The 16,318-nt window shown below is 40.1% G+C and overlaps 2 protein-coding genes, 1 long non-coding RNA gene and 1 other non-coding gene across 5 annotated transcripts; 2 read left to right on the top strand and 2 right to left on the bottom strand.

Annotated features, from left to right (window-relative positions):
• The first annotated feature begins 732 nt into the window (after window positions 1–732).
• On the top strand, window positions 733–3,240 carry LOC134284788 (uncharacterized). Its single transcript, XM_062844060.1, has 4 exons — window positions 733–2,591; window positions 2,658–2,785; window positions 2,849–2,926; window positions 3,120–3,240. Exons 1-4 carry the CDS (start codon window positions 2,327–2,329, stop codon window positions 3,195–3,197), a joined length of 549 nt encoding a protein of 182 aa, XP_062700044.1. The 5' UTR covers window positions 733–2,326; the 3' UTR covers window positions 3,198–3,240.
• Window positions 2,933–3,813, bottom strand: LOC109621266 (uncharacterized). Of its 2 annotated transcripts, XR_003891810.2 has the most exons (3): window positions 3,482–3,813; window positions 3,233–3,420; window positions 2,933–3,139 (listed from the first exon to the last, which is right to left on the bottom strand). It is a non-coding gene; the product is annotated as an uncharacterized LOC109621266 (long non-coding RNA). The 2 variants fall into 2 exon arrangements; XR_009995942.1 differs by lacking the exon at window positions 2,933–3,139 and having other exon boundaries at window positions 3,182–3,420; window positions 3,482–3,806.
• A 1,966-nt stretch (window positions 3,814–5,779) lies between these two features.
• On the top strand, window positions 5,780–14,683 carry LOC134284789 (transmembrane protein 245-like). The gene is made up of 3 exons (XM_062844061.1): window positions 5,780–6,565; window positions 10,342–11,239; window positions 11,607–14,683. The coding sequence occupies exons 1-3, from the start codon at window positions 6,041–6,043 to the stop codon at window positions 11,654–11,656; spliced, it is 1,473 nt and encodes a 490-aa protein (XP_062700045.1). The 5' UTR covers window positions 5,780–6,040; the 3' UTR covers window positions 11,657–14,683.
• Window positions 6,615–6,686, bottom strand: Trnad-guc (transfer RNA aspartic acid (anticodon GUC)). The gene has a single exon. It is a non-coding gene; the product is annotated as a tRNA-Asp (tRNA).
• Window positions 14,684–16,318: the final 1,635 nt, after the last annotated feature.

Below are 16,318 nucleotides of genomic sequence, written 5' to 3'. Positions count from 1 at the left end.
AGGAGTTTGTCCAGGAATTTCCGTAGGAATTCCTCCAGGAATTTTCAAAGGAATTCCTCCTGGAATTTTCAAAGGATTTTGTTCTGAATTTCCGAAGGAATTCCTCTACGAATTTCCAAAGAAATCCCTCCCGGAATTTCCAAAGTAATTTCTTATGGATTTGCCTTGAAGTACCTCCAAAAATTTCCGAATGAATTCCTCCAAAAATTTTTGACGATTGTCCTCAAAAACTTGTCAAGGATCCTTCGGTGGAATTCCTTGAGGAATTTCGTAAAGATTTATAAAAAAAACCCTAAAAATTCCTCAACGAACTTATCAAACAATTTCTCACGAAATTTCCAAAGGTATTCCATAAGACATTTCAGACATATGTTAAAAAAATCCATACGAAATCCTTTAACAATTTCCGAATTTTCCTTATCAAGGCATTTTTAAAGGAATTCTTCAAAGTATTGCCGAATGAGCTCCTCTAGGAAATAAAAAATCACAAAAAGCATTTCTTCAGATATTTCCGAAATATTTTTTCAAGGAAGTTTTGAAGGATTTTTAAAGAAATTCCTTATGTAATTTCAGAAGGGATATCTCATGAGACTTTTAGTGGATTTTCTTCAATATTTTCGAAAGAATTGTTTCAGGAATTTGGGAAGGAATTCTCACAGGAATTTCCTGATGAATTCCTCCAAGATTTTTTGAAGGTATTCCTCAAGGAATTTTCGGAAGATTCGTCACGAAAACTCCTTCGGTTCCTCAAGGAATATGCTAAATCTATTTTAAAGAAATTCCTCAAGGAATTCCCGTAGAATCTTCTAAAGGAAATCGTAGAAGAACTCTCGAAGGAATGTCTTATGGAATTTCCCAAGAAGCTTTAGAAATAAAGGAATTCCTCAAGAAATTTCTGAAGAATTTGTCAAGGAATTTCCGGTGGAATTCCTCATGGATTTTTGAAATAAATTCCTGAAATTATTCTTTAATTGATTCTTTTGAAAATTTCCGAATGCATTCCTCTAGCAACTTCCAAAGATATTCCTTCAGGAATTTCAGAAGAAATTTTCAAAGATTTTTTTCCGGTAATTTCGAAGGAATTCATTAAAGGATTTTTCGAAGAAATTTCTCCAAAAATTTCTTAGGGTATTCCTCAAGGAAAGGAATCTTAGTTTGATTGGAATTTTTGAAAGAATTCCCGGAGAAATTCATAAAGTATTTTTCTGGAGCTTCTCAAACGGATTTCTGGTGGAATTAAGAATGATATTTGTAAAGAATTACTGGGGAAATTCTCAAAAGAATGCATGGTGAAATTCGTAATGAAACTTCTGGAGGAATTATTGAAGAAATTTCTGAATGTATTCCCAACGGAATTACTGCAAGTTTTCCGAAGGTAATTTCTGCTGGAATATCTACATTAAAATAACCTGGAAAAGTTTTAAAGAAATTTCTGGAGAAACTGCTGGATAAAATCAATTTCATGGTGGCATTTGTTAAGAAATTCCTGAAGCAATATCTTGAGGAATTCCTCAGGATTATAATCATATATGATTCTTCCATTGAACCATTCCTGTTAATCACCCATATTTCATACTTCACTTTTATTTTTTTTTAAATGATGAAGTATTTGAACTCCTTTTTACTGCAAAGTGGGTTTCAGTGTAAGGGTGCTCGCCCCCCCTGGCCGAAAAGCTAGCTATGCCCTTGCCTGGAAGAATTCCTCAAAGAATCAGAATTTACTGGAGGAATCTTAACATTCAAGGACGCGCGTCCTGAAGGGTTAAAAAAGGAATCCCATTAGAAATTTATGAAGAAAACTTCACAGAAATTCCTGGTGTTAACTTATCAAAAGTTCCTGAAGGAATTTCAAAAGGCATTCCTTGAGAAACACCAAAAATAATTTCATAAGAATTTCCGTAAGAAATACCTCGATAAAATTGTTGGATGAATTCCTGGAGTTATCCATGGAAATAATCTCTGGAAATATGATGGTAGAATACAATGATGATGACCTGTATTATTTCAGTACTTAGTATCTCGCTTAGTATCATGTAAGTTCAATATTTTCCACGATTTTCGAATTTCATGCTCTGTGGGTATCTTTATTCTTAAATATTAATCAGGTTGATTATGTTTCAACTAAATATGTCTGGCTTTGTTGAGAATTCCAATACAAGCCAATTTTTCAAGCCTACCGATAACTACCGATTTTTATTCAGTAAATCTACCGATTTCGAAGAAAACCATCTGGCCACCCTGCCCACCACCCATCTCTGACTGACACCAGTGGTCAGCAACATCGATGGGTCGATAGTTTTTTTTTTTTATTTCGGCTGGATAAACCATGGGAACTTACTGGACCAACTGCGGCCGCAAAATCAACGCTAGGATCGTACAAAAATCTCCAAACGTGCTGAATCTGTCGATTGAAAACGTCGAACTGAACCGCGAGCGTTTGCTACGACTGAAGCTGGCCGCCGCGGTATTGTTCCTGTATGCATTGACAATTTTGATGGTCGGGAGTGGAAGGAACGTTCTGTGGTTCCACGGCGCATTTGTGATTCTGCTCGGTCTGATCGCATTCAGTTATACACAGATAGTGCGAAATGGTGGGTTGAATTAAAGCGAGATAGTTAAGTAATTTATATAATAATAATCTGTTTTATTTTTTGCAGAGAGCTTAGTTTTAGTGAAAGATTTTGCCCTGCAGTATTCAACCAATTTCATAGGTGGTTCTACCAAGAACGTACTTATTCCCATCAAGCACATCCACGATGTGGTGATAAACGAAGCATTCCACAATGTAAGGCAATTCAAGTGATAAACGGAGCTACTTATGAATTTCAATTGCTTTATTCTATTTCAGCTAAAAGTTGTCTTCATTCTGACGGTTTTAACCAAAGGAAATCTCTTAAAAAGCAGGCCTGCAATAACCTTGCTAAATGTAAGATTTTGAATAGCGGTTACATGTTTAATATTACTTCAGCCAAGGTCTCAGCTGAGTAAAGGTTGAAAGTCACTAAGTTATCGATTCTCATAAATTTGTATTATTTAAATCATTTAATTAGTTTGGCTGACAGAAGATATTCGAGGATTACTTCAAAAATTTCTTCAACTATGTTTTATCTGTGTTTCAGCACCTGAACCCGCGAGTGGACTGTTTGGAAATGATTTACAACGAAGTGCATACAATTTTAGATATAGAAAATGATTGAAATAAATTTATTAATACATGGACAACGTTTCTTACCGTCTCTATTTAGTAGCTGTAGTTTGTTCACCTTGCGTATACTGTCGCAACATTTGGGCGTAATTGTGCAGTTGCCGAGCCGAAACAGAAGAATCCCGCAATCGCGTACCTTCCAAGTCCACCTGGTTTCGGTACAAATTTTTCAAGCCTTCCAAATTCTGACGGGGGATATTGAACTTGGCATCGGCCTGGAATGATAAATAATATTACCGGAAATTCTCTATCTGAGACTGAGACACAGAATCTTACCAACTTATTCGCCACCACTTGGCATTCCTTCATCAGAAAGCCTTTGTAAAGCTTGGGGACATCCTGTCGCAGGGTAACCACTTCGTCTTGGTAGATGCTGATTTGCTCCGTTTGTTCCGGGTAGCTATTCATATTTCTTCCCCTGCTGCCGATAGCTTTACTTTCGCCAGAATTATGTTTAAACAATACAGTTATTTTGCATCGCCGTGTAGAATACAAACGTGGGCGAGATGGACCGTTATCGGTCTTAGCCGTGTCTGACAACAGACCCCACAAAGAATACAAACGTAACGGATTTTTGCTTTGTTTTGATTATTGTTTACAAACTGCGACCGACTGCTCGACGCGACTGCGTTGGCTGTGTGCATGTGTTTGTCCCAGCAGCAGCTTTCGAAGCATTTTAAGACGAAGCGAGGGGCTTACGAATAGGTGGTTAGAAAAATCATAAGATTGAAAATTCGAGCAGATTAATTCATATCCCGGCCAACCATTCCGCCCAGAAATTTCCGAGAAATTTCAACTACTAGTACACGGAACCAGAAAACAACCCAAATATAGGTTCTTTTCACTCATATCGGCTCTTCTGTGCGAGAACCCAAATTTGGCTATATCTCGTTTTAAACCCATTTTCACCAATGATCGACTAAATTTATTGAAAAACACCCCTAAACTGCAAGAAAAGCGAGATATCGGGCAATATTGTTTTGATTTTGCGATAAATCAGGCAACACTTAAGTATAAACGGGAGCAATCCGGAGAAATTCTGAGCAACTCTGTGAAGAAAAATGTACTCTCCAGCACAGTGTCTTGCCCCAAGCCTTCGACCACAATCGAATCAAATGCGATTGACAAACTTTATCTTTGACGTAGAGCCATCTTTAATATTGTCGGGCCGCCACCAAACCGGACTTCGCACAATCAAGTCGCGACGCGACCCAACTCGCGACGTTTTTTAATCATGTCAAAAGTAGTGCGCATCCTTCCCGTTGCTGTCAGCAACACAGCGCACTAGATGCGAAACAGTTGCGTCACTTGTGGGCCAAGAAAATTGCAATTTTTGATTGAATGTCGGTCTTGATTCCAACCGGATAGACAATATATGGACTGGACTGAACACTGAAATGACTTCTGATATAGGTTCGTCTGTGGGTTCGCTTTTTAATCTAACTTATATTTGAATCAAACTTGACAGTTATCTCATGAGTTGTTATGTATTTCAAACTTTAGTCAAACTGGTGCCTCAATATTACAATAACGGTTAACCCGTATAAAAATGGACCATTGAATCTGATGTAAAAACAATAGAAAAACAATGAATTCTTATGTTAACAGTGTTTTCTATGGTATATGTAATGTATAGCAAATTTCTAAATTTAATTCGTTGAAGAGATTACAATAGGTTTACATCTAGGGGCAAGACAGATACAACGAGAGTAACTCTGTCATCGAAATGTTGCTCAGAATTCCTCTGGATAGCTCAGGATCACTCTGGTTTTCCCGAAGTATTGCCTGATACCGGTGATAAATCGAGCAGTCTTGCCTGATTTCCCGCTTCGTAGAGACGTTTCTGAATGGATTCGAACAAAAAGAGTTACTCAGGATTGCTCAGAGTTGCTCCGGATTGAGTGTCTTGCCCCTAGCTGGAAATATCCTTATTTGCCTTGAAATTATTTTTTGCCAATCTCGTCATCCGTGCGAGTGTCGCATCATGTTTACAAAAAGAGATGGCGGTGCTGAGGAAACTTGTAGATGTAAACAAAAACGTTTACCATTCTAGCGCATTTAATTCGCAAAGTTCGTCTAATCAGCCTTTGTCAATCAAGTAATTAAGATGTGATCCAGCATATTTAAGCGACAAATCCTTCCAAAATAGTTTTAAACGAGTTCAAACACCGGGTGTCCAAAATATATACTGAAGAGGGTCCAAAATATATTGGGGTGTCCAAAACAGTGAAAACTGATGATTCAAAAATCAGTTTTTTTCATCAATTTTTCAGCCAGGAATTACCTTGTGGGTATTTTTAACGAACAGCGGAGGCTTTTACGAACATACTAACATCATCACTATGTGTAAATACCCTCTGAATCTGTATGATTTTGACTTAAATTCAAACTAATGTCCTCTAGGGGTCCAAAATTCAACCGTTACCCTAGGCTGAGAAATTCCTTCTGATCTGCAAACAGCGCTTAATGCTTAACTGCTCGAATGAAGAGGTCGAATGCTTAGAAAAGAAGCGCCCAATTTTGTTGTGATAGAAAACTGTCAGCTCCAGCCGCTTTGTTTATGATTTCATCGCTAAAAATAGATCTATAATGTAAAACACACGAGCCGTAAAGAAAAAAACCTGCATGCTGCAGGTAAAAACTGCATTGAACAAAATATTGTGCATTATTGAACAGTGATTACGGGGAACGAAGAAGATGGTGTAATTTACAGTGTGCTGAACGTGTGTTGCGGTGTTAAAACAAATTGCACAATCCACTAATAAAGAATCTCGAACGATTCGGCCGTAAAATTGCTTGACCACCGCCCAGCTGCTCCTTGGAAAAATCTGAAAAATGAGTACCCGTCCGAGTCCGGCACCGTTCAAGCGTTCGATCGACGGTCTCTTTAATGCGTGGCTGGTGCTTCGGAATCAAGGTCACGAAAAACCCCTCCGGAATGCGCTGTACAACGTAATGATGGTGGCCGTAGTGGCAGTGGTCGTCGGTGTGACCCTGGTGCTGGCCCCCTTCTTCAAACCCCTGCTGTGGGCGTTCCTGTTCGGAGCCGTTCTGTTTCCGGCGAAAAAGCGCATAGCGGAAGCTCTCAACCGATGGATCGAGCGCATCGAGAAAGACGAAAAGTATCTGGTGCTGGGTGTGTTGGGCGCTCCGGTGCAGGGCATCGATTCGTTGGGCGAGTTCCTGACCGAGTGGCTGCTGGGACATCTCAAGATCATCGGAATAGGATTCGGGAGTTTGATCTCGTTGCGACTGGTGGTGTGGGTTGCTCCTACCGAGGTGTTCCTTTCGCTTTGGAATTTCATCGTGTGGAAGCACTCGCTTTTTCGCGCATTGCTCAGCTCGCTGACGTTGCAAATGGTGAGTAATCTTTAAGGTGAATGTTTTCCAACGACAAAAAAATCTTCGTCTCCCCGACGGGGAATTGAACCCCGGTCTCCCGCGTGACAGGCGGGGATACTGACCACTATACTATCGAGGATTGATGATAGAGAGGTAATTTCATAGGAGAAAATGCAGGGTTCAAGCCGGGGCCGGATCACAACGTCCGAGGCCATACTGTCCCGGACGTTAAGTCGCGTTTTTTTGCGATATAACGTCCAAAAGTTTAGGTGTGCCATAATATCCTATGTGCCTTCTTACCTTGGACTTCGTGGCATACTTGCATGTTTGGACGTTATGCCCCGAAAAAATGCGCCATAAAGCCCTGGGACATTATGGCCTCGGACGTTATGATACTGCGCCGTTCAAGCCGCAGCACCATCACACACTGGTTGAAACGCGGAAAAAAGTGCACGATCTATCGATCACATATTTATTTCGGTAGGGGGATTAGGGGCGAAATGAATACCCCTGTTTTTTCCGAAACCGTTGCAACGGTTGACTTATATGTAAAACTAACTTTTGATGCAACGTTGATTTATATGTAAAACTAACTTTTAATGCATAAGACCGTTCGCAATACTGTTTTATTTTGTATGGCGAGTTTTAAAATTTTTAAAACTCGCCATACAAAATAAAACAGCATTGCGAACGGCCTACACACTCAAAACAGATTTGCGGGCTCGGCAAAATCGCGCACAGCCGTCCGCTCAGCAAAATCTTTAACTAGTATCTCAGCAAAAAGTGACGTTTGTTAGCTGACTCTCAGCAAAACGATTGCCGACTATCAGCAATGAACTGTCAAAATTGCTGAGATCCCGGCAAAATAGTTGTTTGCTGATTGCTCGGCTGTGCGAATCTCGGCAAAAGTTTGAAAAAATGCTGATATCCCGGCAATCTGAATTAAGTGTGTAAGTGTAAAGGAACAAGTCATTGTTCTATTTTTCAAAAGTACCATTTAAATTTCTTCAAAATAACCAAAATATTGAAATTGAAGTATGCTTTTCATATGGTAGATTTCTTATAATTTCGAAGGAGTAGCAAATAGGTAATTACGAGTGTTTGAGCGTGTCCACCATAAAAAAAACAAGTGAATTGGGTTTTTAAATTTTGAAAAACGGATTGATTTTTTGATTTCATATGAAAGAGCACCCTTTTCTGAGACACTATGATTTTTTTCAGATTTTTAGAATTTTATTTTGGTACACTAAATCAATCTCAAAAAGATTTTTTTCAAATTACATTTTGACATCTGGGCAACTGCTTGACAGATCCGTCCAGTACAAAATGCGACAAGGGGTGATTCGACAAATCGCTCCCATACAAACTTCAAATTATTTTTTAAATAGGTTCCAGGGCATGAAAATTTAGATTTTAGCTCAGTCTAACGTGTAGATTCAGAATATGGTATTATCTCAACACCGCTAAAGAAGCCAATAATTGGCTTCTTTAGCCGTGTTGAGATAATTCCATATTCTGAATCTGCATGCCAAACTGAGCCGAAATCCAAATTTTCATGAATTTTGGTGCCCGGGAACCTATTTTAAAATCAGTTTGCAGTTTGTATGGGAGCGATTTGTCGAATCACTCCTCGTCGCATTTTGTACTGGGCGGAGCTGTCAAACAGTTGCCCAGCTGTCAAAAGGTCATTTGAAAAAATCTCTTTGAAATTGTTTTCAGGTATCAAAATAAAGTTCTAAAAATCTAAAAAAATCATAGTGGCTCAGAAAAAGGTGCTCTCTCATTTAATAATATAAAATCATTGAATTTTTTCTAAATTTAACACCGCTAGCCATGATGGTCTCCAATAGCGGAAGGTCCGAAAGAGCTTGAAACTATTGAGAAATCATCATGTCTACAGGTCGTAAGCCCTGATAAAGTGTGGAACGTTTTGATGGCTGTGATCCCTGACCATCATGTCAAAACCCAGGGATACCCAAGTGACCATACTGTTAGGGTGTAGGGGTTGCATGTGTGAGGCGCATATATTGACAGGCATTGCTATGGACCGTTAGGGCTGAGTAGGGTCGAAGAATGGATCTACGATTGCTGAATTATACTGAAAAACTCGTGATTCAGCAGTGGTGGCACCGCTTTCCGCTTTTGTTCGGCCTTGGTGGTTTGTGTGGGGTGGTGCGTGTCGGTGTGTGTGCTTTGTGCGTGTGGTGCTTACGGCTTCAGCAGGGTGGTTACTTGGGTAGTGTGGGATAATTGGGTTTGGGACTGAGGGGGTCGTCGTTGATAAGGCCGACATCATTGAGTGCTCAGTGTTGGCGGTTGTATTGGTGACGATTTCTTCAGCCTTAAGATCTCATTTATACCACGCACAGATTTTTGGGAAGAGGGAGTACTTTGTAATGCAAGAGAGGGACTTAAACTCTGCGTTACGGGTTGGGCGAGGTCATGCAGATAGACTCAACCCAGGTGACCGTGCGGCTCGGACAGTGATGCATGAATGAGTGCGGTGTGGGTGAGGTGCGCTGCCCTGTGGGTGCAGTTGAGTCCGGGTTGGAGTGGAAAGAGACCCTTCTCTACTCTAGGTCGGGTTCGGTTGTACGGGCGTGGTAGTGTTTGTCTTATTTGTGCCGTGTTGTGCGTGATTTGCGGCTCGAGCTGTGTGGTTACTTGGGAAGTATTGTGCTCTGTAATCTAGATTTTGGTTTTAAGGTGAAGCTAAGGCTGGGCTGTGCCTCGGATTTGTTGGGCGCAGGTCGGGAGAGCTGGTGGCAGTTTGTGCTGGGGGGTTTACTCGATTGGTTATTCACTGATGGTGGCCAGTCGATCGACTTATCGGCGCTGCCTGTCATTTGGTTCTTGGGGTTTGTGCTCTCGAGGTTCGGGGCGTTGCTTCGTTGTATCTTCGCTTTAATACTAATATTCCTTGTTTGATTTAACTGACTGTTTTCTACAGGCGTTTAACTCATTCTATTTCATAGATTGCCAAATTTAAGGGTAATGGTTCAATAGGGTGTTAGCTATCAGAGTGGATTAGAACGAGTTGGCGCCTACAATACACCAACACTGACACACACACTCCAATACTTACACGCACACATGCACCTACAACTAGCTGTAAAAGACCAGTGGGCGGGACAATGGTGCCTACCCAACAGTTGTAGGTGGGGTGTTTGGCTTAGCTACATGACTTGGTCCGGCAAGCCCATAAACATCAATTGGTAGACGTATTGCCTAGTGAAAAGACAACGCAGATGGGCGAAAGCCAGGGGATGCGTTGATAATAGCAGAATAGCAGAATAGCAGAATAAAATCATTGAATTTTTCTAAATTTAAAAACCCAATTGTTAGCTTATCTACATGTATATGCAGATTTAGCAATGGATGAAGTATTCTATTTTTTATCAGAACTTACTCAAAATAGCGATTTCAATGTTGTAGTCGATTCAGGGCGAAATGAACACTGGCAATTATAAATGGATGTACGCGCGTTGCATACTGTTAGGCGTTTTCAATCCGATTATTTTAGCCTAAAATTTATTTAATTAACTTTGATGTTATGTAAACTCGTCTAAGATGGAGTATTATACCTGTGGTATTGATCTTCATAGGGAAATTACTTAACTGGTCGATATTATCAAAGATACAGCTATTAAGAAAAAAAAAACCATTTACATTGAACCAAAAAAAATCTATTTGAAAGTTTTTTCTTAATTTTCTTGTTACAATATCATGAAACATTTTAAAACCTACAGAATTAGATAAATTTAATATTATTATTTTTTTCTATACATTTCCAGCTGGTCATAATCGTTGTGCTGTACGTTGTCAGCGTCTACATGCTCTGGAAACCGGAGCTTTCGACTCCGTTCTTGATCATCGGTCAGCTCCTGTGGGTACTGATCGTCGGCTACGGATGCAGCTTCTTGGGAGCTCTTCAGGTTCCTGTATTTCTGAGCTTGCTCACCTATGGAGCCATTGGGCTCATCTACAATCTACAAAAGGACGAGAAAAACGCTCGATTTATAGATAAATGGCACAGTCTGCTGGACGTGACCAGCTACCGTCTAGACGATGGCAAGGTGGAACCCTCGGAAGGTTCCCGGATCGAAGAACTCAAATCAAAAATGCAGCTGGACGTTAGCGCGACTCCGCTGTCAAGTACGATGAATGATACTCGAAATGCCACTATCAACAGCACCATGGACCGAACTCACGAATCGCTGGAAAGCGATATGTACTTCAGAATACTCTTCTATGCCTGCGGGGCAGCTCTCATCTGGATGCACACCTGGATTCTGTTCCTGGGCGTTATTCCGATTTTTCTCCACGTGGTCAAGCGCATAGCGGAATACCTGGGTCTGGTTCAGTGTGTCACCCAGCAAATAAACGATTATTGGGAACTACTGAAACTCTGGTTATTCCCACGTCACTCGGCCCTACTGCCACTGTGCCTGCCCGGGATCCTCCGGGTTAACGCCAACATCCATAGGTACGCTTGTGCAAAAATTCGATCCTACATCGACGACATCAGCTCGATCGTCATGATTGGGTTCCTCAGCGTGCTGGTCATGCTGGTCAGTGTGTTTGCCTTTGCGCAAATCTACTCGGAAACGATCGCCGTGGCCCAGCTCGGAAGTAATTTGGTCAATCGGACGCTCACGCATAGGCCGGAATTGATCGAGATGCTGCCCATCGGTAAGAATCAAAATTTCTAACTTAAAACTCTACTCTGCCGTGTGCAGCATAATTGTCCCATGTTCTATGGGAAATCCTATTAACATGGGACAGCTATGCTGCACACGGCAATACACTGTATTCACATACTTAGGTACCTGATAATTTGCTTTACTACAGCGTCGAGCACCCTTAGCAAATTTGTATTTACCTACTAGCTTTTTTAACTACACGCAATACGATGAAATTAAATATAATAACATTATATTCTGAAAGCATTGTTAAACCCTTCAGCAGTCACGCTGTTGTAAAGACCGCCCCAGAAAGTATGGACGCAGTTAGAAAACACTGGTATTTTTAAATTATTGATTAGTAGTTCTTTTTGTAGGCTACATCCTGTTGGTCAACCTATTCTCTCAGCATATGTATAGCGGTTAATGCGATTCCATCAATTTGTTTCAAAATACATCAACTTTTACGGGAACACATTCGTAAAAATGTGCACAAATGATGTACAGAGCTTGTACAGAGCTTAAAAGGACACTTAGAAAATCGGCAAAATATAGAGGGAGTAAGTGAGAAAACAGTGTAAGCAGCAAACAGCAAACACGGTGGGGATATCACGTTTGAGCATATACAAAGATTGGGTCAAAAATAAAGATCCTGCTAACCCACGTTTGGATAAACGTATAATGAAGTTATTTGAGCACAAGAAAAAACCTTCTAACTTACACCAAGCGGCATATGACCAAAAAGTTACCATTTAGAAATCCAATGATCATCGTGGCAAAGAACGTTTGAATATTCGATCCAATAGTAAGCAGAAACAGCCAAAATATAGCCCGAAACAAGAACTATCGATCAACCCCAGACAACTGAAGATTGGTGCGTCCATACTTTCTGCCCGAGCAGGGAATGAGAACAAACCTATAACAAATTGAAAACTCATTTTGTTATTGATAACAAAATGAAATCAAAACAAGTTTTCGTTCCTAATTGTTTTTATTTAATATCAAATTGAGATATCAGTTTGTTATCATTTCAAAAACTCAATGATAACAAAACTTGATTTCAAAAATCCAAAATAGGTATAATATGCTTTATTAACATTAATTATATTATCAAAATGCTTGTTAAATCTACCTGAGTATTGTACTTACATGTTGACACAAAATTTATAATACCTTTTAAAGTTTTCCCGCGTAGGAAGGATTCATTGTACCTCCGTACAAAAATGATGAATCCCGTGAAGTTTGATACAGTTTTGAAAATTACACAGATATTTATCATACATGAAGAAAATGATGAATGACATTTCACTTATTGTTAGGCCAAACGACTATTATGCCAGCTTATGCCATTTGCATTATGCCAAAAGACTATGCCAAACCCGTTAGAAATAATGTAGTAAAATATTTTTTCCAATCGGATGTCTTTTTTGAAATGTCATCATTTTTCCGCGGGTAACGAGGGAAAGAGCTGAGAAGCCGAATGCGACTCAATTCGTTGCTCGATGTCATTTAATTTGAGTCCCGATGCCTGTGGCTCTGGGATGTCGTGAACATCTCCCACATTTGTTTTACTGCAGTACATATAATCAGAAGGAAAAGCTGAAATATAATTATACAAAAATATTACGTGCAGTTGTCCTTTGACACCAAATTTACTTTTCTTTGTCACTTCAATGCCCATCAGGGCCCTGTAGCATAATCGGGCTAATAATATTAGCTACAAGTTACAAGTGCTAATATTACAAGTGCTAATAATTTGTGTTGCATAAAGGCTCAATTTTCCACTAATATTATTAGCACTTGTATTGTATTTTTTACGAATAATCAGACTTTGGCGACGAAATTGAACTCGCTCAAATATGGCACTAACCTAACATTTATGACACATTTTCGCCTTCTTTCCCCGATTCAGGCGAAACCAGCTGGTTTTGTTGTGAAAACATAAACAGCTGGTAGCCGAGAACAATAAGGCATTTTATGAGACGTTTCAAATCAGCTGTTTTTTGAATGTTTTCCAGTTTTGAAGTCCAACCGCTGGGCCCATTTATTTACATTTTCGCTAGCATAACATGTGACACAGGCCCATCAAATAAACGGGGTTCATTCATCTGCAAAAATGCGTCAATCCGCCCACTATAATCAATATCCGTAGACCGTGGGGAGGTTTTTTTTATCTGCTAGTGATATCATGCACCTCGGGGGATTGATACATGCCACATTAGAAATCAAAACATTTCTGTCAGCAAAAATCTGATTGGCGCTCACCACATGTTATGCTACTTTTCGTGAAAACAAAAACATCAAATGTAAACAATAACAATGAGCGGCCCATCGGTAGCACGTCTCGTAAAATAGCTTATAAGGATGAACGTAAACATCGGTGAACCAGCTGATTTTGTTGTGTAAACATGACCAGCTGGTGGACCGAGAACAAAAGACCTTAATGGTAAACATTGAGACGGCCGGCGAAAACTGTCATATTATCGGGCGAGTTGCAAAAACCCTGCGACTGAGATTGGCAGCGAAATCGAAAGCGAAATATGAGTACGACGAAATTTATCGCATCAAAGTCTAAGTCGAAAAAAAAATCGCAATAATATTAGTGACCATGAAAATACAAGTTGTTTTGGTTCATTTATCTGTCAAAATTCAACCGACAGTTCACTATTATTTTGAAATTGCAGTTGATGTTTGTTTATATTCTGCATTTTCCGCGTAACATCCGGAAATAACTTAATTTATTCCGAAGTTTTGCATTCTTTATACGATAGATGAAGAAGAGCATGTGCTGTTTGGATAATTTTCGGCCGCTTTGACGATTTTTTTTTTACAAAGTATGGCACTGTAAGTACCTAGATTTTTAGTAAAATGTCCCAAAGACTTGATAGTACTGGGCCCTGTAGCATAATCGGGCTAATAATATTAGCTACAAGTTACAAGTTACAAGTACTAATATTATAAGTGCTAAAAATTTGTGTTGCATAAAGGCTCAATTTTCCACTAATATTATTAGCACTTGTAATATTAGTGACCATGAAAATACAAGTTGTTTTGGTTCATTTACCTGTCAAAATTCATCCGACAGTTCACTATTAATTTGAAATGGCAGTTGATGTTTGTTTATATTCTGCATTTTCCGCGTAACATCCGGAAATAACTTCATTTATCCCGAAGTTTTGCATTCTTTATACGATTGATGAAGAAAAGCAGTGCTGTTTGGATAATTTTCGGCCGCTCTGACTAAATATTTTTGTACAAAGTATGTGTAGTGTATTAGCACTAAACGTCTCAACCTTCTCACACGTTACGTCATACTTAATCACACAACACCAATACTAGCAAAGATACCAGATGTTCCTACCTCACATGAACGACCTTGATTTAGAGATTGACAGGTAGCGATAGGGAGAGAGAGAGGAGATTAGTCAGGGACAGACGGAGGCGGAGGCGAATACTACAACTGGCGAACGAGGATGGAGCCCGAATATCACGGTAAATTGTTGTTTGTTTCGTTGGCGGTTGGATTCCGGATTAAAAGGGGAGCAGCCAGGTAAGAAATTCATCTGCACGATTTGGATTCGACCAAGCAAGGGCGGTTCCGCGGTTCCCAGTGCCGGCGGAACAATGTTTGTTTTGATGCTCGTCATTTGCACGATGAGGGGAAGTCACCCAGTAAAGTGCTAATATGCACCCATTGGTGGGTTGAATGCAAGGAGGGGTGAAATGCATGAATTTGTATGAAAAAGGGAGAAGTGGTAAAATGTGCGCAGCAATATTGGGTTTCTTGTTGATGTTTAGACTACTGTGATAATTTGAGAATCCACTGAATCATCATTTTCCTGCGGCATTTCACACTAATCTAACTGATTTTGTTTACCTGTTGTGCATACGATGCCCCTGTGATGAACTCAACGGAACTTGTGTATGCCAGTCGTGTGCGAAATTCGACTGTGATGATAATGAATTTCGGCCGAGTCTAAATGGGTGCAAATGTCGCAATACCTCTTGAGCGTCTTATTGCTGCGCATCTGTTAATAATATAAGAGGAAGTAGGAGTGGTGGTCAATCTTCAGGAGCTGTTGAACTTTCTCTAGCAGATGGATGACACATTGGTAATTTTGTACTATGAAAAATAATTTTGATTCGTTAATCAAACAGTATTAGTTGTGTACAGTGGTAACGAATAGCATTTTGAAGTTTGCTCATGGATCACAGGGGAATGTCGGATTTTTGGTTCTTGACCGTCTACGGGGCAGAATTGTTTCAAAGGGAAGAAAGTGGTGTTAGATGGAGCGGAGTTTATTCGATTGCGAAGATCAGGAAGGACCTTTGACTTTGAGTTGCGAGAATCGCAAGGATTCTCCGTGTTGAGAAAATCAGGAGGATTTTCTTGGGTTGCGAAGATCGGAAGGATCTTCCAGTTGCGAGAATCGTAAGGATTCTCCGTGTTGAGAAAATCAGGAGGATTTTCTTGGGTTGCGAAGATCGGAAGGATCTTCCAGTTGCGAGAATAGTAAGGATTCTCCGTGTTGAGAAAATCAGGAGGATTTTCTTGGGTTGCGAAGATCGGAAGGATCTTCCAGTTGCGAGAATCGTAAGGATTCTCCGTGTTGAGAAAATCAGGAGGATTTTCTTGGGTTGCGAAGATCGGAAGGATCTTCCAGTTGCGAAAATCGTAAGGATTCTCCGTGTTGAGAAAATCAGGAGGATTTTCTTGGGTTGCGAAGGTCGGAATGATCTTCCAGTTGCGAGAATCGTAAGGATTCTCCGTGTTTTGAAAATCAGGAGGATTTTCTTGAGTTGCGAAGATCGGAAGCATCTTTCGATTGCAAGGATTGCGATTGCCTCGTGGACAGAGTTCGTAAGATCTGAAGGATTCTATTTGTGAGTAACTCGAGGAGTCTCCTTGTTACAAAAATAATGAACTATTCTAAGTATCAAGATCGGAAGGATTATCCAGTAACGAAAATCTTGAAGAATCACCATGTTAATGGAGGTTGGAAGGATCTTCTAGCTGCTAGAATCGCCAGGATTCAGAAGGTGTAAAGAATTGGCCACGGGCATGTAGAAGCGTATAAGTACCGTAAAT

This window comes from Aedes albopictus, unplaced genomic scaffold (genome assembly GCF_035046485.1).
Source record: "Aedes albopictus strain Foshan unplaced genomic scaffold, AalbF5 HiC_scaffold_805, whole genome shotgun sequence".
Classification (NCBI taxonomy): domain Eukaryota; kingdom Metazoa; phylum Arthropoda; class Insecta; order Diptera; family Culicidae; genus Aedes; species Aedes albopictus.
This window is presented reverse-complemented; position numbering and strand designations above follow the sequence as displayed.